Below are 22,343 nucleotides of genomic sequence, written 5' to 3' on the forward strand. Positions count from 1 at the left end.
GTATTTTTTTATTTGGGGTATGGAGTGCCAGAATTTAAGGAGACCAATAACCCGATTCAAAGACAGCTTGAAAAACTAGTAAATCATTGCCATGTGGGTATTCCTGGCAGAATCATAAAATGCTAGAGCTTCGGTAAAATTAAATTATTTATTTTCCGTTTTCCCTATTATTATTTATTTAAAACAATAACCAACATTTTGAGCGGGTTTACCTAAAAAACTTAGATTAATGATTGGAGACCAATAAGGCTTTTGAATTAAAAATTGTAAGATGCTTGCATAGCATGTGCTTAGTTATTTTATTGTTTAGTTTATTGTATTTGATTTACTTGATGGTAAAATTGATCAAACAAGGTAACGGTAATAGTAGTGCTGCCATCTAGTTTTCGTTTGATAAAGTAATTAATTGGCGCGTGACATCTGTTGGAGAGTAGAATAATTAATACATCAGTACGAGGGCTGCCACTTTTGACCACAGAGTACTTTTTACATCTTTTGACTTATTTTCACAAATCACAATATTATTTGTTTTTATCCTAGCTAATTTTTTTAAATGATGAATTATACCCGAATCAATTTACACAGGAAAAAAGCAACCAATAAATTTCACTCACAAGTTATATCCTTTTATAATATGTACCTATATTTATTTTTTACATCAAACGGATTTTAATGAAATAAGGTACCTAAATTAAATCTAAAACCTCATCGAGACCACCGCAGCGAGGCATTGTACCCAAGATGCTGGCAGCATTACCCCTTTGGATGGCCAAACTAATTCTTTGACCAAGGTACCTAAATATATTTATATTTAAGCCGTGATAGCCTAGTGGTCATGACGCCCGCCTCCTATTCGGGAGGCCGGGAGTTCGATCCCGGACACGCACCTCTAACTTTTTGGAGTTATTTGTGCGTTTTAAGAAATTAAATATCACTCGGTTGCCAAACGGTGAAGGAAAGCTGTGCCTGAGGTTCTCCATAATGTTATGGCCAAACCCTTCTCATACTGAAAGGAGACCCGTGCTCTGTAGTGAGTCGGCTATGGGTTGATTATGATGATGAAATAAATGAAAATAAATAAATGCGAGATCGAATACATCTACAAAAATAATTAATTATTTCGAAGTAGTTTTCTAAAGTTTTTAAACGCATTAGGACGTTTGTGCACTCATCCGTATTTGGTTTGTATTCGTGTTTTTATGTAAGCAAAAACACGGTCATCCGTTTTTTTGCCTTTTAGATAATTCACTTTTAGTAAGAAATTAATAATTCGTCTCTGATTTCAAAGGTTTACGGAAATAAGTAACTATTGGGTGACCTAAATAGAGAATATGACAAAACAAGCGATTGAGCTCGGTACGGCTGAATACTTGTACATATATTCGACCAATACCTACACAAGACGTAATATATTGCGAACATGAGTAATCGATAAAACACGTACCTACCTATATTGCTTAGCATGTACTGTCCATCAGCGCTTATGAACGATGTAGCTATAGGTATCTACGGAGGCAGTTACCTTCCGGGATTAAAGTGGAACAAAGAGGGGAATGGAGTAATTTATTGAATGAAATATTTGGAAATATTTAAAATTTAAGTGACCACCTTTGTTATTGTACCATAATTTTTATATTTTATGGTCTTTAAAATTAGGTAGATAAATATTTTACTAAAGTATTCAAAATTGACTCATTTTATTAACAATAGTGACAAAAAAAATCCGTAGGTAACTAGGTATCGATTGCATTTAGCCATATCGATTTGTACCATAGATCATCGATGAATGTGTTTACTACTTGTCTATTGGTCTCAGCTGTCAGTGACATTTATCTTTTACAAGGGTCAAAAATATGTTTTATTTTAAAGATTGTACATTTTATTGTTTTGTGAATATTCATTACGTGTATTGTGTAATTTTAAACGCGATTATATAACAAAAGTGACTGTGCCAATATTTTAGTTACCTGACGCGGATTACCAATACAAATCGATGGAAATTGATAAAATATGTAGTACGTTGTTATTTGTGCAAGAATTCTTTTATTTTTAACATGATGGTCTCGAATTTTCAGTTGCAAGAAAAATACAACAAAAGTATGTCATGTTTATAAATAAACATAGTGTTATTTTTGTGTGATCCCGATGATCTCTAACCAGTGAATATATTTTTTCAGTCAGAAAAAATTTTTGTTTTTACTTGGATATTCAAGAACCGATACTATCCAGATCGATATCTCGACGCCTACAGGACATGGGTCTGGTGAGTTAAGCTATATTTTTGCCGCCAAAACTTTTTGATCCTAGAATTTAGGACGTTGCAATGAAATTTTGTGGTTATGTATATGATTATAAAGTTGCTAAATTCAGTACATCTCTAAAATATTGGCATAATGCTTCTTTTCGGAAGCGTTTTGATTTGGTCGCATTATAAACGTTCCTTTGAAGGAAGTTTTCGTAATTATAATTTTTCACACATAATTTTCAACTTTACGCTTTCAGTGTATTGTCAGATCACACATTTAAAGAAAGCATGATTAAATTATTTCACTTATTTTTAACATATTCATATCCGTGTTAAGTGCTTTTATAGTTTTTAATTAAAAAGTTATTGTCTTGTTTCAAAATACGCTAAACGGAACGTAATGTTCCAATGGCAGTCTCCTTTCCGCGCGTTTGCAGCACCACTAGTGAGTAAAATATAAACTAGAGCATAATATCTCCATCTTGTGTGTCAGATTTGTGTTTGTTGTTACTTTACGATTTTATTTATCAAATGTGTATAATTTACTTTGAAAAGTATCACAAACGTTGCCCAAACTATTTCCAGACATTGTGTACACTAAGCATCGTAAACATTTTCAGTGTAAATTGTGTTTCACGGGAATTTTAATAGTGACGAAGTGGCCGTCGCTGTGGCTGGTATATAGTTACTTATTTTTGTGATAAGCGGCGCGCGGGGGCCTCGCGGACGGCTTTTGTGTAAGTATATACGCCGTCCGATACCTGCACGTGGGGGCTCGTACATCGATCGAGTCAGAATTGTTTAGAAAACAGTGGAAAACAGAGTTGTCCGAGTGTCCAGTTACGCGCGTAGCTTGCATTCAATTTTAGGTCATCTTTTGTATGCTGGCGTTAGAGCTGCGGTCGCGGCGTAAAGTGCATCGCGCCGAGGCCGCGCGGCTCGCTCGATCACGCCGCGTTGCACTACATCCATTTAATAAAAGCCGTTTGAAATGTAGTTTTCTTTGGCCTACGCGTGTGTATGGTTATTTTTTGACAGTTGATATTGCTTTAAAGACGCCAAGGAGATGTGATTCTTAAGACGATGTGTTAGGGATGACATTGGTGTGCATTGGGGGTGTTATTTTTTTGCGCGGGACGATTGGCGCTATTCGTCGGAAGGCGCTCACTCCGCCCGACGCCGACTGTATTTCAAGGAAAACTCGATGAGTATGCGAGTTCAATTGTACCGTGTCGCCGACATACGCTTACGTACACAGTACACGCCTAATGTTCTGCCAGTAATTGCACTATGACACAACATGGGCATGAAACTGCCATATAATCATATCAGCATATTTTACTCTTTAGTATGCACATTGTAAAACAACAACAATATTAGGTCACAAGAATGAATTTATTGCTGACTTTCACATTGTTCTTACTTGATGATCATATCACTTTATTACATGACAGTTCCAATTAAAGTTGCCACTTATACTTACCATGTTTATGTCAATTATATTTTCTAATTTGTACAATGGCAATACCAAATGTAAATAGTAGGTAAGTACCCTATCATCATAACCATATAAATGCCTACAAAGTAGTACTACTTTTGTTGTGTAATCAATGATGAATAATATGTTTCAAAATAACTATGTTTTGTTGTTCGTTTAGTAAATTAGTTTATTTCTGGAATTTAGCAATGCTTAATATGGTTTAATTATATGGCACGTTTACTTTTAGTTATTCATTTCAAATTTTTTATTAGGTATTTCTTTTATGATGCCTATGACTCTTCTGTGTGGATTAAGGTTTTTAAAAATTGCATGAGAAATATCTGTTTGGTATAAAAAGAAGCCATAGCAACATGAAAGCTATAGCATCAGTTGAGCAGATGGGCTATAAAAATGTAACAGACATAGAGTTTCACTTTTACAATATGATTATACAGGGTTATATTTGTATATCTGCAAAAAAATTACATTATAATGTAACGGTTGGTACAAGTTCCACAAAATAATCCTAATTTATGAAAATGTTAGGCCACTCACGATCAAATGCGCAAGGCGCGTTGCACACCAGGTGTAGAGTGGAGTGTGTGCTTGTTATCCTTTTAAGGGTTTTGTGCCCAAAGGATTCCAATGGGACCCTATTACTAAGCCTCTGCTGTCCATATTATGTCCATGAATCTATCATAGCAAAACAAACCCCCTCCCCCCCCCCCCCCCCAATGATCTAAGAAAAACGTACAATATTTAATATAATTTATTATTTGCATAAATGTGGTTTAGCGTCATGGTATGTCTTGCAGCGCGAGGAGGTGTTTCTGACGTCACGCGTGACGCACGTGGTGGGCGGCGCGGCGCCGGCGAGAGTAGCGCGATGTGCGCGGCGTGACGGCCGCGCGCGCGCCGATGCCATGCTGCAGCGGCTCCGGCAGCCGCCACCCACACCGCAGCCCGCGCACAGGCAGAGCTACGTGCACCTTACCGTGCAGAAGGTGAGTGCACACAGGCGAGGTGTCGTTGACGTCATATGCCACCAGCCATACCGCTGCCGCAGCCCTTAAACTGAGGGCACACGATGCGTTGCGGCGCCGCACCGCAAAGATTTCACCGTATCAGCGGGCACACGAGCGGTGCGGCGCCGCAACGTTGTTATATCGCAGCGGCGTCGTCGCAGCGTTGGACAGTATGTTAATAAAAACAACTGAGCGGTGCCGCTCCGACGTCGCAACGCATTCACCCCTCCCCGCCTCGACTCGGTGGTTGCAAGTCCGGTGCGGCCCCATAGCGCATCGTGTGACATGCCACAGATATTACAGACACAGCTCCGGCGCCGCACTGCCGCCGCAACGCATCGTGTGCCCCCGCTCTGACCTAGCAAAAGGTAAGGGTGCATTTAATGCAATAATTCCAGCAGAGACAACTGCAAACGTGACCATTTATGCAGGTAATTAAATATCAACCTTACGTTAATTCAAATAGAGTTTTAATTAGTATAAACTAGGTAAAAATTGATGTGCTTCTTTTGTTCTTTCGTCAACTCACACACGGATCATAATAATTGGACAATACAATAATTTTTATGCTTGCTTTTCTAATTTAAAAAAAATTATTAATAGTATTATCTATTATTATCCACAGCAGTTTTTAACACTGCTGCTGGAACAACACTTTCTGTGCCCAGTTGGCACGCCTAAAAGTCAATATTTGGGAATTGATTTGAAAACAATACTTAATTTAAAAACGATTTCTTAAAATTTTGTATTTATTTCTTTGTTTGCTATTTATTTATAATAGGCTACTTGACAATTTTTTTAAGTTGGTCTTAAATGGTTAATATTTGTCCTATTATATCAAAAAAATTAACACTATATTTTTTTGCGCCCTAAAAACCGTAAAACTTTAATTTAAAAAAATATTTTTCTTAGACAGGTGAAAACACTGTCGGCCATGTTTGGCCGATAGATTATCTGTGCTCTGACGTCATGCATTTGTAAACAACAGTATAACCACAGGGTTATACTGTTGAGAAAAATATTTTTTTAAATTAAAGTTTTACGGTTTTTAGGGCGCAAAAAAATATAGTGTTAATTTTTTTGATATAATAGGACAAATATTAACCATTTACGACCAACTTAAAAAAATTGTCAAGTAGCCTATTATTTGCATGAATAATAGTACAGTATGATATTTGTGCCTTAAGTAGTCCATTACCTAGCTCAAGTCACAGGTATCATATATTATTTCATAACTCTCGTCTGATCCATTTTTACATTGTAAAAATGGGTCAAACTCTTATTTGTGACTTATGGCGCCCATTTTTACAGTGTAAGAATGGGCACCATAAGTCATGGATAAGAGTTACTTAAAGGCGGGATTGTTTCACAGTGTTATAAAATACATGTTATATTTTTATGCTTTGTTAAAAAATGCTTTCTTCTTGTTTGATTAACATTTATATATATATATCTATTCTTATTATATAATATTATGTATTAATCTTTCAGGCTATAATTCTATTGGATAAACTGTATGACACCTTCTTCACGGCTCCGCGTAAAGCGCATGTGAACCTCTTCAGTAAACATTTTCTCAAGATTGAATTTTTGGACAAGTATGGACCAATTGCTAAAAAAAACTGATAAGTCCCGCAAATTGCTAATGCGTGGTGCCGCTATTTTAGTGATGTCAGCACTAGACTGGAGTATCGAGCCGATGGTATATTTTTATTTCGGCTGACGTCAAAATGACGTCATTTCGATGTTAATGAGACATGGTTCCAGCGCAATAGCAATTTGCGGGACTTATATGAGAATAGAATGAAAAAGCCTACCTAAAAAAAAAATTACCGGTAGTGTAGTGTGTGCAAAAAAAATATTGTAGGAAATAATTTTAAATAAAATGTTACCAAAATTCATACCCTTTTGCCCTAGAAAAAATTAATAAGTAATGAAATATGAAAGTGTAATTTTTTTTAGATAGGGATAGAGATAAAATCCTGCAAAATTGACACAAGTAGGTTGAAGGTAAATTTTAATAAATTATGCTAATAGTAAATTACAGCACAATTTTATGAAAAGTTGAAAATAAAAATGTATTGATCAGATTAGAAATGTTAAATAAGTCAAGGATACTAATATTATAAATGCAAAGTGTGTCTGTCGGTCTGACTATCTGCTGGCTCTTCACGGCTCAACAGTTGAACCGATTTCGATGAAATTTGGTACAGAGTTAGCTTATATCCCGGGGAAGGACATAGGCTACTTTTATCCCGGGAAATCAAACTCGAGTTCCCACGGGAGTTTTAAAAAACTAAATACACGCGGAAGGAGTCGCGGGACATTTATAAAAAATATTATTTATAAAAAAACAGCTTTGTTTAATAATAATAAATTTAATAAGTAAAATTATCATTTTTTTGTTGACGCTACGAGATTTTGAATTTAGCAGGATTTTCGTCCTCTTCTCATATGAATCGGGTATCAAAAGTTTCTCAAACAAATCGCAACTTTGCCAACCATAGCTAACTTCATTGCAGATTATGCAGACCGGTGTACAAAGAGTTTGATGAATGGCCGCAAATATCACTAGAGCCTGATCTTCCGAAAGATAAGAAAGAGTCACCGGATACCCTAGTTCACGCAATTCCTTCTAATAACAACATTTCGCAGAAGTGAGTTGATACTAAACATGTACGCACATTTGATAACCGTAAACGATCTCCCTGGCGCAGTGGTTAAGCACTGTGGTCTTATTAGTGGGAGGTCCCGGGTTCGATTCCTGGCAGGGGTTTGGAATTTTATAGTTTCTAAAATTCTGGTCTGGTCTGGTGGCAGGCTTCGGCCGTGGCAAGTTACCACCCTAACGACAAAGTCGTGCCGCCGCATGAAACCGAAAAATGGCATGGGTTTAATAAAAACTGTCATACCCCTTCCAGGTTAGCCAACTTCCATCTTAGTATGCATCATCACTTACCACCAGTTGAGATTGCAGTCAAGGACTAACTTGTATCTGAATATTATAAAAATAATAAACATGCTGAGACTAGTGATGTAACGAATATTCGCATTCGCGGATATTCACATATTTTTGCATATTCGCATTCCGCGAAATTACTGCGAATGTTTTGCGAATATAAAAAAAATTGATGTAATAGTTGGTTAATAAAACAAAATCATATAATTTCTTATGTTTTTTTTTTTTTAATGTAATAAAAAGTAACTTAACCTCATAATCACATTATCAGTCTTCTCTTTATCATTTGGTAACGGGACTGCCGCCAAGGTCACCAAGCCATAGACAAATCGCGCCATAAAAAAACTGAATATTCGCATTCGCATTTGCGAATGTTGGCAGCAGATATTCATATTCGCATCTGCGAATATCCAAAGTATGACATTCGTTACATCACTAGTGTACTCATCTTTTAGTTATAATGAGACATCAAGAAAATTAAATAATTACAACGATTAGTGTAAATTTTCTTCCAGAATGACAAGAAAGAGTCGTCCACGAATAAAAGAGAAAGAGGACAAGGAAGCTAAAGGGGGCTACTGTGAGATGTGCAACGCCGACTATGTGGACGCGGCCTTACATCGACGATCTCCCCATCACTTGGCCTTTGTCAGAGATCATACAAACTTCCTGGCATTGGATTCCCTGATAACCTCTGGTGCTGATGTCTCCACATTTCTGGACAAATCCACGCCTGTGAACGGCGAACGAAGGTCTTTAAGGAAACTTTGTAATGGAGATGTTGAACCCAAGAGTAAAAGGTTGGTAAATCTTTATAATTAACAGAACAGGCCAGACTTTTAACCATTCTTCATGCCAGTCTATTTCACACCATCCTACTTCACACCGCCCTATTTTACGCCATAGACTTACACTCGACTTGAACCCATGTAATACTTAACCGTAACTTTAAGCAATCCATTTTGTATGGTGTAAAAATGCACTACTTAAGTCAAGTATGTGTTACTTAAGTCACGGATAAGCATTACTTAAGTCACGCTAAAAATGGCCTACTTAAGTCACGGATAAGCGTCACTGTGACGCTAAAAATAACCTGCTTAAGTCACGGATAGGCGCTACTAAGGTCACGCTAAACATGACCTACTTAAGTCACGGATAAGTGTTACTTAAGTCACGCTAAAAATGCTACTTAATTCACAGATAAGAGAATAGAGTCACACTGTGGTATAAAAAATGTAATTAAAACATTAAATTAAACATTTTGTTGAAGGTCAAAGCACTCCCAATCGCCAGACATAAACGGCACAAGTCCAAGACGTAACGGTTTGGACGAAGAGAGAAAACACAATACTAGATGCAGCAAACGTACTAGCGAGTCAAACCCCCAACCGTCCGAGTATTACAAAGTTGTTGGAGTCAGTACCAAGCTACGTTCAAGCGGTGGCTTTGCTGCGAAAAAGAAAGACTCCCCACCACGGAACGGGACTAAACCTTTAGTGGTGAAGTTTAGAAAGGTTCGACGCTCTGAGTTGTCAGTGTTAAGTGACGAAGCCGAACAGTTCATGTTTCCCAAACGCGCTAGTTCCACAAGCTCCACATCTGATGATGATGAGGATGAGGAAGAGAAGGTCGTGAGGAATACAAGAAGGAAACCCACCCCTCAGCCACCAGTGTCTGAAAGACAGAGATCAGCCAGGCCTTTGGCTCTAAAGGTAAGGAAATAGGAATAGGTATTCTTGCAGTAGCCCCACAATAATGCTGTAGATAAGTTGATCATCATCATCAACGGATAGACGTCCACTGCTGGACATAGGTCTCTTGTAGGGACTCATCTGATGTTGTCTGATGTCGTGTGTTTTTGAATAAAATATGTCCGCAGGGCAGTATTTTAATTGTAAACACATTGCTCATCGACAGATTACATCATCCTTCCCACCGTTGTTGTCGTGAGACTTTAAAATCGGACGCGCTGTGCCAAACGGGTGATTATTCATGTGGCTCTTGCCGAAGGCACTTCTCAGGAGACACTGTGTGTCGTAGTGTGGATTTTATTATTATTGCTGTTGTTACCTGCGTGGCTTCTGTTGTTTGAGGTTATAGTACTAGGTTGTGGTGTGTTAGGTTAGCTGGTTGGTCTAGGACCGGTATGGGGATGGAGGAGCCGGTGTAGGTAGGGTAATTCTTGAGGGTAGTCTGTGTTGTCTCTCGTAGTGCGAGAATATTGTTAGTGCGCCCACGTAGGCTCTGTTAAATCTAATATGTTGTAATCCTGACTTATCCGGTTAATCATCAATCATCATCATCTTTATAAAGGCACTCAGTTTTGGCGACATATAATGTATTTTGTATTTAAAGGAGGAATCCTCCGAAGAAGACAGTTGGCACGAGGACAAGAGGAGGCGGAAGAGAAGAGGCCCAGTCGTGGCCAAGCGTGTGAAGAAACCTGCCGCCAAAGCTCCCGTAGTGGAGACCCCAGCTATACCGCCAGATCCCGTACCACCTGAAGAAACTGAGACGGAACCACCACCTGAAATCAAAGTCAGCCCTCTCAGGTAAATAGAACTCAAACTCTTTAGCTGAGACCACAACGCTGCGATACGACGTCGAGGCGTAGAAAATTTACGACGTCGCATAATGCACTGTCCAAATTTCCGATGCGGTGCCGTATAAACTTGAGACGCGACGACGTATTCCCGTTCAGTTGGTGTCCACAAGTAGTAGACATGTGTCCGCTATAGCATAATGTAACTGAAAACGGTTGCCGTGCCTATAGCGTACCGTATCGACTAGCTAGCATTTCTTAAAACAAAGACTTAAAACTTTTTTCTTCCTTAGAGATGAGCCAGCAGAAAAGTGCATGAAATGGGAGGATGGTAAACTGAAGTACACCCCGGCCGTGGAGCAGTTGGAGTTTGCGTTTGAGTCTGTTCCTCACAGCGAGCCCTGGTTCGAGACCTTCAAACGACAGGACCAAGATAAGCTTGTCACCAAGAATGTGCCGCAGTACTTTGGTAAGGAACATGTTTTAGTTTTTTTAGTTTAATATTCTTTATTGTACACCAAAAAGAAAAGACACAAAAAGAAACATGTAAAAGAAGAACGTACAATCAGCGGACTTATCGCTGTGAAGCGATCTCTACCAGGCAACTAGGTTGAAGAGGATTTACCGGCTAGTGAGACTGGGTTTAAGGTGTACGTAAGTTGTTAGGGAACATAAAGATAATAATTATAATATAAGTAATATGTATATTAACAGGCACAGAAATGCCTTAATAATAATATATAGATAAATATATACACAGGTACATATATAATACATAATATATATACATATATTTATATATAATATAATGATAGATGAATAATAAATATACAACAATAATATGAGTAATATTGATGTTTTAATTGTAGGATAATATATTTAATAATGTGTAATTACATAGAAGGGTTCTGACATTTTAGATAGTGTTTATATACACGAGTCTTGAAACTTCTTGAAGTCGATGTTGAAACTTTAAATTGTTTTGAAGTAAAACTTCTTTTACGCGCAATAAAAAAGTAGCTCTTTTTTGGAACGTTTTCGCATTGCTTCGGTCTGTATTTAAAATGGTTGCCAAATAGAACAGCTGTCTTAAGGCCACCATCTTGTAATCCATAAGGGTTCCATGCCATTAACTACATATAAAAACGAGCAAAAAAATTTTGTTGTATGGGAGCCCCCTTAAAAATTTATTTTATTTTGTTTTTTAGTTTTTGTTGTTACAGCGGCAACGGAAACACATTCTATCTAACTATCACGGTTCATGAGATACAGCCCGGTGACAGACGGATAGACAGCAGTCTTAGTAATAGGGTCCCGTTATACCCTTTGTGTACGGAACCCCTAAAAACTATACTTTTCGTTCTTACAGAATTATATTCCAAGTCAGCAAAGTTACCCTACGAAATCGGTCAGTTACCACCACTAAAGCCTAACTGCTGTCACCTGAGTGACCTAGTGAAGAGAGAGGAGAAACCCGGCCCCTCCCGCTCCTATGGCACGAGGGGCATGAAGAAACAGAACATTAAGAAACGGACAGCGGCGTTGATAGCTTTAGAGAGTCACCCGAGGAAGTCCCCCAGAGAACACGCATCCACATTGGCTATACTCGGCTCTGCTGGGTTACTGCACAGAAGGTATGTTATGTTTTGAGTAGAGATGTAACGATCCATAATTTTGCCAATACGATACTGATACCGATTATTCTAGTAAATAATCGGCGATACCGATACCGATATCGATAAAGGTTTCTAGGACTTGTATTCTTTATTATGTTTAGTCCGTGCGTGTGTTAGCGTGTTTTTAGTCCCCTAGAGAACACGCATCTACACTGTCTATACTCGGGTCTGCTGGGTTATTGCACAGAAGGAATGTTATGTTTTGAGTAGGGATGTAACGATCCATAATTTTGCCAATACGATACTGATACCGATTATTCTAGTAAATAATCGGCGATACCGATACCGATATCGATGATTTAGTAAATAATAAAGGTTTCTATGACTTGTATTCTTTAAAAGCTGTCTTTGATAAAACAAAGCAAAAAAATGTAGGTAATTTTTTTTTTAAAAAGCTATCTTTTTGAGAGTTGAGAAGTGTGAAAAATAAAAAAAAAATACAAAATCAAATCAGAATTTACCATGCCATATCGGTTGAATCGGTATCGGCCTGCCGATTATATCGGAATCGTTACATCCCTAGTTTTGAGGATTCTTTCATATTACCACCACTCCATGTTACATGTTATGCTTATGTTAATCGTTATTTTTGTGTGGTGTACAACAAAAGAATTTAATTCAAGGAAAACTGGCGACGATGCCAAGTCCACTGCCTCAGAAGACACAATGAGTGACATCCCTCTCAGCATGAAGGTTGAGCCAGTGTTATCTGAAAACCAAGAAGCCTCGGAGAGGCTCCAGCAGTTCCTGTCTGAAGTATTTGAAGAACCCACTGACTATGATGTTGCAGAAAGTTTTCAAGGTGATATAGAAAAATATTTTTTCTGTGAGGCGATATCCAATGATCAGTCTTCTGGCTATGAACAGACGTGTTGGATAGAGGAGAAAGAAAAATACAAATCATTTATTCATCTATAGCAAAATTATTTAACATTAAAGTTATTGTTCCCAGGTGACGAAACTAGCGTCATAGCATCAAAGAACCTCCCAGACATGTCCAGCCTAGTGTCAGAGTGTGAAGACTGTGACATAATCCGCAACGAGCTGCAGCAGTCCGCAGTCCGCGGCCGAGGCCGGCGCGGCAAGTTCAAGAAGAAGAACAAGACCGGCTGGCCCAACAAGAAGCGACAAAACAAGAAGGTAACATCACACAGGGTCACTGCCGACATGTCCAGCCTAGTGTCAGAGTGTGAAAACTGTGACATAATCCGCAACGAACTGCAGCAGTCCGCAGTCCGCGGCCGAGGCCGGCGCGGCAAGTTCAAGAAGAAGAACAAGACCGGCTGGCCCAACAAGAAGCGACAAAACAAGAAGGTAACATCACACAGGGTCACTGCCGACATGTCCAGCCTAGTGTCAGAGTGTGAAAACTGTGACATAATCCGCAACGAGCTGCAGCAGTCCGCAGTCCGCGGCCGAGGCCGGCGCGGCAAGTTCAAGAAGAAGAACAAGACCGGCTGGCCCAACAAGAAGCGACAAAACAAGAAGGTAACATCACACAGGGTCACTGTCGACATGTCAAGCCTAGTGTCAGACTGTGAAGACTGTGAAGACTGTGACATAATCCGCAACGAGCTGCAGCAGTCCGCATTCCGCAACCGAGCCCGGTGCGGCAAGTTCAAGAAGAAGAACAAGACCGGCTGGCCCAACAAGAAGCGACAAAACAAGAAGGTAACATCACACAGGGTCACTGTCGACATGTCAAGCCTAGTGTCAGACTGTGAAGACTGTGAAGACTGTGACATAATCCGCAACGAGCTGCAGCAGTCCGCATTCCGCAACAGAGGCCGGTGCGGCAAGTTCAAGAAGAACAAGACCGGCTGGCCCATCAAGAAGGTAACATCACACAGGGTCACTGCCGACATGTCCAGCCTAGTGTCAGACTGTGAAGACTGTGACATAATCCGCAACGAGCTGCAGCAGTCCGCATTCCGCAACAGAGGCCGGTGCGGCAAGTTCAAGAAGAACAAGACCGGCTGGCCCATCAAGAAGGTAACATCACACAGGGTCACTGCCGACATGTCCAGCCTAGTGTCAGACTGTGAAGACTGTGACATAATCCGCAACGAGCTGCAGCAGTCCGCAGTCTTTGTTTAGTTTGATTTCTTTTTTTCTTTTTAGGATTCCAGAGCAAACAGTATGGAGTTGGAACACACTGAGAGCTTAGACAGGTCGTCGGCTGAACCGCCCGAGGATGAAACTACGCAAGACACGCTGAGTGAGGAGACTATGTCCGAGACTGAAAAGGATGACGACACTTTGACGGAGGATAACTCACAGGTACAGTCAAAGGCCAAAACTTGTTTAGCACCTTAACGATAGGTGCTAAACTAGTTTAGAGGCGTGTCTAAAGAAAGGTCAGAAGTGCGATTGCTTTTTCAAGGAATAATTTCGCGGATTAGGGTCTGTGACAGTAGTAATAAAATGACGTAAATTTTTGTATAGCGGTAGTTTATGGGGTTAGGATTGAAAATTAGTTTTCTAAATTAATTATTAACGTCACGCTGTACGGAAAGCGGTTAATGATGTCACATGGCGTAACCGTCAAATATTTTTAAATTTTTTAACAAAACATTTTTTTTTTCGTATAGAAATTACTCTAAGTAAGTTCTTTACAAGATACAATTTTATAGACTTAAGATTGAGTTAAAACGAGACAGATTTATAAGAGACTAGCTTATGCTCGTGACTTCGTCCGCGTGGACTACTCAAATTTCAAACCCCTATTTCACCCCCTTAGGGGTTGAATTTTCAAAAACCCTTTCTTAGCGGATGCCTACGTCATAATAGCTATCTGCATGCCAAATTTCAGCCCGATCCATCCAGTATTTGAACTGTGCGTTGATACTGGATAGATCAGTCAGTCAGTCAATCACCTTTTCATTTTATATATTTAGAAGTAGCTATTATAGAATATTAAACTCTTACAAAAATTCTAGTGAAACCTGTTTAAGTCCCTAATAAAGTTGTTTAATTTATTTTTTCTAGATTGGTGATGAAGTGCGGAAATCGCCGAATGAACTCACCGATAAACCAATTTCAACAGAAGTAGACCAAGGTACAACATTAACCCCAAGTGACGACTCGTCATTAAAACTAGACCTAAAAGTTGTTGTCGACAAGTCCCATACAAAAGTTGAGAGTGAGAAAGAAGAGAATACATCCTCTTCTACCTCGGACGGAGAAGATAGAGAAGAAAAGGCGAGGAGAAAAAAGAGGGTGCTACAAGGGTTGTTACTCCAGCCTATAGTGAGGGTAGCCCGTGTTGACCCCAATGCAGGACGGAGACTGCGTTCAGCGGGGCGCACCAGAACGCATAGGCCTAGCTAGCGGATCATACATACTCAAATTAGTGTATAACGCGTACAAACTAAGAATAGGACGGACTTTCCGCTATATTGTGATGTCTTAGCTGGAAATGTATTTTAATTCCTATTTCCTATATATTTTCAATAAGTTTTGTTAGTACTATAAAATCTATTGTAAATACATATAATGACACCTCTAGATCAAAACTGTTACAACTCAAAAACACTTTTTAGAAACTAAGACAAAATATTGATTTGTTTGTATAATCAACAGAGGAAATTAAAATTTAAAAAAAAAAGATTTAAAAGAAATTATTGCACTTAGAATATTACATAAAGCATAGTTACTACAGTACACGGCAGAAAGTAATGTATATCGACCTTTAGAAGGAGATAGCAGATTTGTAGAGCACGTTGTCTCTCGTTAAGACCGACAAAGCGTCACAAGTGACAGAGACATTGCTCTACAAAGCCGAAATGTCATTCTAAAGGCCGATGTACATGACTTTCTGCCGCGTACTGTACAGTTTTCCTGTACATATAATTGAGTTAGTGATCAGAAAATGAGTTCATATTAAACTAGCGACCCGCCCCAGCTTCGCATGGGTGGCAGTGTAGATACTTATGTAGTGTCACTTCCATACTAATATTATAAATGCGCCGCCGCCTCCGTCTCGTTTTGTTGCGCGTAATATCTGTTAATTTCCGATGGAAGCTTGATTTCTTCCGACATTTTGTTCAAATATCGTCATATTTCAACAAATTAACACAAACCAATATTAAACTATACCTATAAACCTTCCTCTTGAATCACTCTATCTATTAGTGAAAACCGCATTAAAATCCGTTGCGTGGTTTAAAAGATCTACGCGTTCATACATACAGACAGCGGGAAGCGACTTTATTTTATACTATGTAGAGAAGGCAAGGTTTTTGAGTTGAAACAGTATTGATCTAGGTGTGAGCTATAACAGATATGATAATAATCGAAATATATTTCCAGCTGAGATGTCACAATATTGAGGAAAGTCCATCCTATTCTTAGCTTGGATGCATTATAAAGTGATATAAAGTGCAGTGATAAGTTATTAAACTAGTGAATGGTATGACATTGATAACTGGACAAAACGTTATTTCCAATACACCTAAGCTACTGGAAAAGGATTAATTTTGGACTTTTCTCTATTTATTTATTTACTTTAGTACTGGTTATAATGTAGAAGAATAACGAATTTTTTTATAGTTAATTTGACCAATTAAAATAGGTCAGGTCATGTTTGTGTTGAAATACCATAATATCCCATTGTACTATGTGTTTCAAGTAAGAATATCAACAACTAGATGATGCCCGCGACTTCGTCCGCGTGGATTTAGGTTTTTAATAATCCCGTGGGAACTCTTTCATTTTTCGGGATAAAAAGTAGCCTTCCCCGGGATGAAAGCTATCACTGTACCAAATTTCGTCAAAATCGGTTGAACGGATGGGCCGTGAAAGGCTAGCAGACAGACAGACGGACGGACAGACAGACAGACACGCTTTCGCATTTATAATATTAGTCAACAATATACCGGCGTTGTTATACCGGCCTCCCACGGTGCGTGATATTGCGGAGGGACGCGGACTAGCTCGCACCGACGCAAATTCAAATTTCTTTATTGCGAATATGCGTAAACAGTGGAGATATTACAAAAACAAAAAGGTACAGCCAAATTCTGTCTATTAGCATGCAATATGTTATGCTATACCTAACAACATGTATCACCCACCGTGGGAAGCTAGTATAACATATGTGTTGCACTTTTGTATGTGTACTACACTAGCTGATACCCGCGGCTTCATACGCGTGGATTCAGGTTTTAAAAAATCCCGTGGGAACTCCTTGATTTTCCGGGATAAAAAGTAGCCTATGTCACTCTCCAGGTCTTAAACTATACCCATGCATAAATCACGTCTATCCGTTGCTCCGTTGCGACGTGATTGAAGGACAAACCAACAGACAAACACACTTTCGCATTTACAATATGGGTAGTGATTTCAAGCAACAAATTCGTTTTTATTTTTAAAGAAAACCATCGAAAATAAAAGATTTTACAAATGAAAAAAGGATTAAGTAGAACAATAAGTCTCGAATAATAATTACAAGTATAGTGATTCACTTCTTAGTTGAAATGCATAGTTCTGCAGGAGTTAGTATTGTTGACTGCTGTACATATGTTTATGATGATGCATTTTTATAAAATGCTCTTTTGTATTATTTTCTGTAGTATATTTTCACAGTATAGCAATCTTACAGTTGCGAAAAATGTCATAGGAAGGTCGCCGTCCGCGGTTCCGCCGACAAGCTCCTAAGGCGTCCATTACACGAAAGGTTTTGCATCAGTCAGTTCCATCAATCAAGACTGATGAGTGCTGAAAATTATCCAGATAATTGTCATGCAAACATCAGTCCTTATAGACACAGCAGGGACTGAAGAAACTGACAGCAAAACCTATTGTTTAATGGACGTCTTAGGGTCGATTTATACTAGCAGCAAGTCAAAGTGAATTTTAGAAATTCACTTTGATTTGCTGCTATAGTCGATGCATTTTAAACTGAGTAATCGAGTTATCTGTCTGTTTCGCTCGCACTTACCTACGACCTGTAAGTACGAGCGAAACAGACAGATAACTCGACGACTCAGTTTAAAATGCGTCGACTATAGTATAAATCGAACCTTAGGAATCTTGTCAACACACTGCTTAGAATTTCACGTGAGTCTTGGCTTTTTTAAATCGTATTATGTCCCAAAAACTAAGTTTAGGGGTTGCAGCTCAGATGCTACATCAAGCAATGCGTAACTGTAAGATTGCTAAACTGTGGTAATATGTTGGTTTAGTACCATAGGCCATAGCCCAAGGTGTATGTTGTCATTAAACCAAGTTAGAAAAATATAGCATTTCTTGTTTTATATAGTGCAAATAAATTGGTGATTTCCTTCAAACTTTGCAATGAAAGTTGACAAGGAAACTTATACAAGTTAAAGGTTGGACATCGTCGTCAACCGATAGACGTCCACTGCTGGACATAGGTCTCTTGGATGAACTTCCATACGCCGCGGTCTTGGTTGGTTGCCATTCCAGCACCTTGGGACCCCAACGTCTATCGGTTTTTCGAACTAAGTGCCTCGCCCATAACCACTTCAGCTGTGCAACCCATTGGGCTTGTATAGGTTGGAGGAATTTCTGATTTTTAACAAAATGTATAAAAACCTAAAGGTATGATTCCGAACCACGCTGCACGCGGCAGCGTTGCTGCGTGCAGCGTGGTTCGGAATCATACCTTTACTCAAAATGTATAAACTAGTAATTTATTTACTGTATAATACTTAACTTATATTTTCGAATCTTAGCTAATAATTTGATTTTTCTTTTTTATATTTACGTTCTAGGAGTTTGAACAAGTTATTTTGAGTTACACAGTTTCTTGGAGGCTCAGGCTGAGATCCATAGAGCGCCCTTTGACTTTGCTCAGACTTAAGATTGAGTTAAAACGAGATAGATTTATAAGAGACTAGCTGATCCCCGCGGCTTCGCCCGCGTAGATTTAGGTTTTTAAAGATCCCGTATAGCGTATGTCACTCAGGAATAATGTAGCTTTCTACTGGTGAAAGAATTTTTCAAATCGGTTCAGTAGTTCCAAAGATTACCCCCTACAAACAAACTTAACAACATTACCTCTTTATATAATAGTATAGATATATACATCTGTATCGTTTTAACTCATACTTTGATTATGCTGACTTAAGTCTTAGTTAAAAAGAGAAAGATTTATGTAAGCGATATAGCGCTGTCTCGTTTTAACAGTCTTAAGTCAAAGCAAAGTCAGAGTGCGCTCTATAGATTTCACCCTTAGTTGCATGAGCCAGCTGAGATTACTTCTTTCATTTTTTGTTCGTTTTGATTTATTTTTATTTTTTATTTTTCAATATTTATGTGCCGATTCGATTGTTTAGCTAAAACAAATTGAAGCTTAGTGTATTTACCCTATTCAATTACCAAACACATTATTGTAGAGTTCATACAAAAGTGAAGTTAGCATTTTAATAAATAAATCTTTATTGCGTACAAAATGAGTTCTTACGCGCCATTTTAACTTTGTGTCAACTGTCATGTCAAAAATACGATTTTAGTCCTTATTTTAAAACGTTATAAGAGCAACTAAGTTAAGTAAATTATAATATTTACTATTTCAATGAAAAAAATTACACCATTTTACAGCCAAAAATAATTAAAAAAATTAATATTTAAAAATTGTATGGTCTCTTTCAACATTTTTTTAGTAACTTATCAACAGATTGATTATAATTTCAATCGTTACGTATCGTTAGCCCGTTTTAAATTATTTAGGAATCAGTAGGTCAATTTGGTAAAACCTGCATCAATCATTATTACAATCTCAATTGTTGTGATTGGCTGAACTTGTGCGATTCTTGTTGCAACAATGCATTGTAGCCAATAGTGAGCGAGCATCAACCAATCAAAGGCGATCGAGACTTAGTAGCTGTCAATTCTTCCGCAATCGAGCGACAGAAGTCTGACCGTCAACAAAATAGTAGGTACATATAAATATCTCTAGGTAGTATAAAACAAAGTCTGTGTATTCCCATATAACTTGCAAACTTATTGAAGAATTTTAATACCCACTCTACTTTTTTATTTTTCGCTATCAACAAAGAAAAGAAAAAAACACTAAATTTTAATTTACTCACCTACAATCGAATTGGTGTTATGTTAAGTTTATTAAAAAAAACATGCATACTAAATATCCAAAATGGCTGACTATGAAACACTGTCGAAAAATCGAAACAAGGATCTTTATTTATGATATTTGAAAGATAAACTTTTATTAAACTATACTATTGTATTGTAAATATTAACATAAGTTTTGTTAAACTATTAGTATTATTTGCTTGATAGTGTTGGTTTCTTACCTAGCTGATAAATAAAAATAAATAATTATTGTTGATTCTATTGATCTCAAATTAAAATTTTGTTAAAATTTTCCTCCTTGAATATTTGTATGTTTAATTGGCATTCGAATTAATGATGAAAAAAAAATACTATTTCAAGCAAGCAAGCAAGCAAGAGATATAATATACTAGAGAAAAGATAGACGGTACTTTCCTATGTTCTATTTAAGTGAAGTGGTACATATAACTTGTGCCAATAAAACTAAGCGGCGCAAATCATTCCGTCTCACTTACTATACGTCTTCATAGTGTGTAAGTGAGAGGAAATGATTTATGACGCCATTTTCGATTCGTTTCTCTATTGGCATGAGATATATGAGTGCCAGGCGATTTTGTTGAAACCGGCTTCTCTCAGACATTCGAGACGAGTGATATAGCAAGTGCAACGGGCGCGTAGACGACGCGCTGTGAAGCACTGACCTTACTGATTAATACAAGTACGCTGGACCTGCGATTCGCGACCTGTTTTTGAAGCACCTTTTTTTCGCCATTTTAACGCTGGTAACAGCAGTGAGCGTCATGTGAGAGTACTTGGAACTAAATCTTACTAATGAAACATCTGTCAATACTAATCTATGAAATCTATAGAGCGTGCTTAGATTTTACTCAGACTTACGACTATTAAAACGAGACAGCGCTACATCTCTTACATAAATCTGTCTCTTTTTAACTAAGACTTAAGTCTGAGCAAAGTCAAAGTACGCTCTATAGATTTCAGCCTGACCATTTGACACAAAGCTAGCTGCCGTCCAGTGCCCTGTTTATCAAACATTACAAGTCTACAAGCTACAAGTTACAAGTTACAAGAACTTTTTTACAAACTCTTGTAAATTATGTTTATCAAATAATTTCACAAGATTTGTAGGATTTTACAAGACTTGTAGAACTTGTATTTTTAATTTATAACACTTTATTTTTGCTAAATAAATGCTAAATTGCAAAATAATTTTTCAACCGTAATAAATGACGATAAAATAGAAATTACGGTACCATAACTAGTCAAGTTATTGTTAAAAATAATTTTATTTTTCAAATAATTTAATTTTGTGTTAAATAACCTATTTGTAAAACCTGTTGCTTCTTATTTTATTTACCTATCTACTTTTATTTATTCTATTTCGGTACACCAACAGAAAGTACCGACACAAAAAGTTTAAATTAAAAATATTACATTCTTTTTCATGAATTAAGGTTAGACTTAAAATTTGAAAAAAAGGATAGACTTTAAAAAATTTCGCTATTCGAATTACACTGCATAAAATGGCGAAATCTGATTCGAAAGTTACAATTATTCTTCAATTAAGTAATTCGTGACAAAAAAGATATTTTATTTGGCGCATTTACTGATAAATTATCTAAAGACCAAAAAATAGCAGAGTGGAAAAAGATACTATTGCTATGTCAGTCGCTTGGACTTGTATCTGCCGAAAAAGATTATGCCAGCATACTCGTATGTACATGAGACACGTTTTGGTCAAATTTAAAAAGAGCAGCATTGATAAGTTTAATAAAATTACACCTTTGAATTATTTTATAGTTATTTTACCTATTTACTACTAGGTACTAGATAATTTAATTATTCTTTTATATAATATCATACTTGCATACAACTTGTAAAATAAATTAAGAGTCAATGGAGGCTCTCCAACTTTTTCGTTACAAGTTACAAGCTACAAGTTACAAAGGCATTTTTGATGAACAAAACCACAGATACAAGTGTGAAAAACACTTGTATTACAAGTGATATTACTCGTAGCTTGTAGTTTACAAGTGTAGTTTTGATAAACGCATTCTTGTAAAAATGCAAAAATTTACAAGAGAAACGCTTGTAATACAAGGCTTGTAACGTTTGATAAACAGGGCACAGGACTTAAAAGGATCACTGATAAAAGCTGCTGAGTAAAAGCCCTGACACCGTCAGATGATAGATAAGCCTCTTTTAAAAATGCCATCACTACAATATATCACATTAGGATTATGTTCTCTGATGACACTTGTATCATTTTTTGGCTGCACCCTTTTTCTTCATAGGTAGGTACATCCTTAGTTGTAACTTTCTTCATATACTTCCTTTTAATGATTTCTTCTTTGACATGAT

General features: G+C 37.6%; 1 protein-coding gene across 1 annotated transcript; it reads left to right on the forward strand.

Annotated features, from left to right (window-relative positions):
• Positions 1–1,820: 1,820 nt before the first annotated feature.
• chif (chiffon) lies at positions 1,821–18,490 on the forward strand. The gene is made up of 14 exons (XM_034976143.2): positions 1,821–2,097; positions 2,178–2,263; positions 4,541–4,729; positions 6,242–6,348; positions 7,273–7,407; positions 8,225–8,509; positions 8,980–9,421; positions 10,065–10,261; positions 10,545–10,720; positions 11,621–11,885; positions 12,551–12,729; positions 12,880–13,067; positions 14,049–14,207; positions 14,916–18,490. Exons 1-14 carry the CDS (start codon positions 2,055–2,057, stop codon positions 15,255–15,257), a joined length of 2,793 nt encoding a protein of 930 aa, XP_034832034.1. The 5' UTR covers positions 1,821–2,054; the 3' UTR covers positions 15,258–18,490.
• The last annotated feature ends 3,853 nt before the right edge of the window (positions 18,491–22,343 follow it).

This window comes from Maniola hyperantus, chromosome 15 (genome assembly GCF_902806685.2).
Source record: "Maniola hyperantus chromosome 15, iAphHyp1.2, whole genome shotgun sequence".
NCBI lineage: Eukaryota > Metazoa > Arthropoda > Insecta > Lepidoptera > Nymphalidae > Maniola > Maniola hyperantus.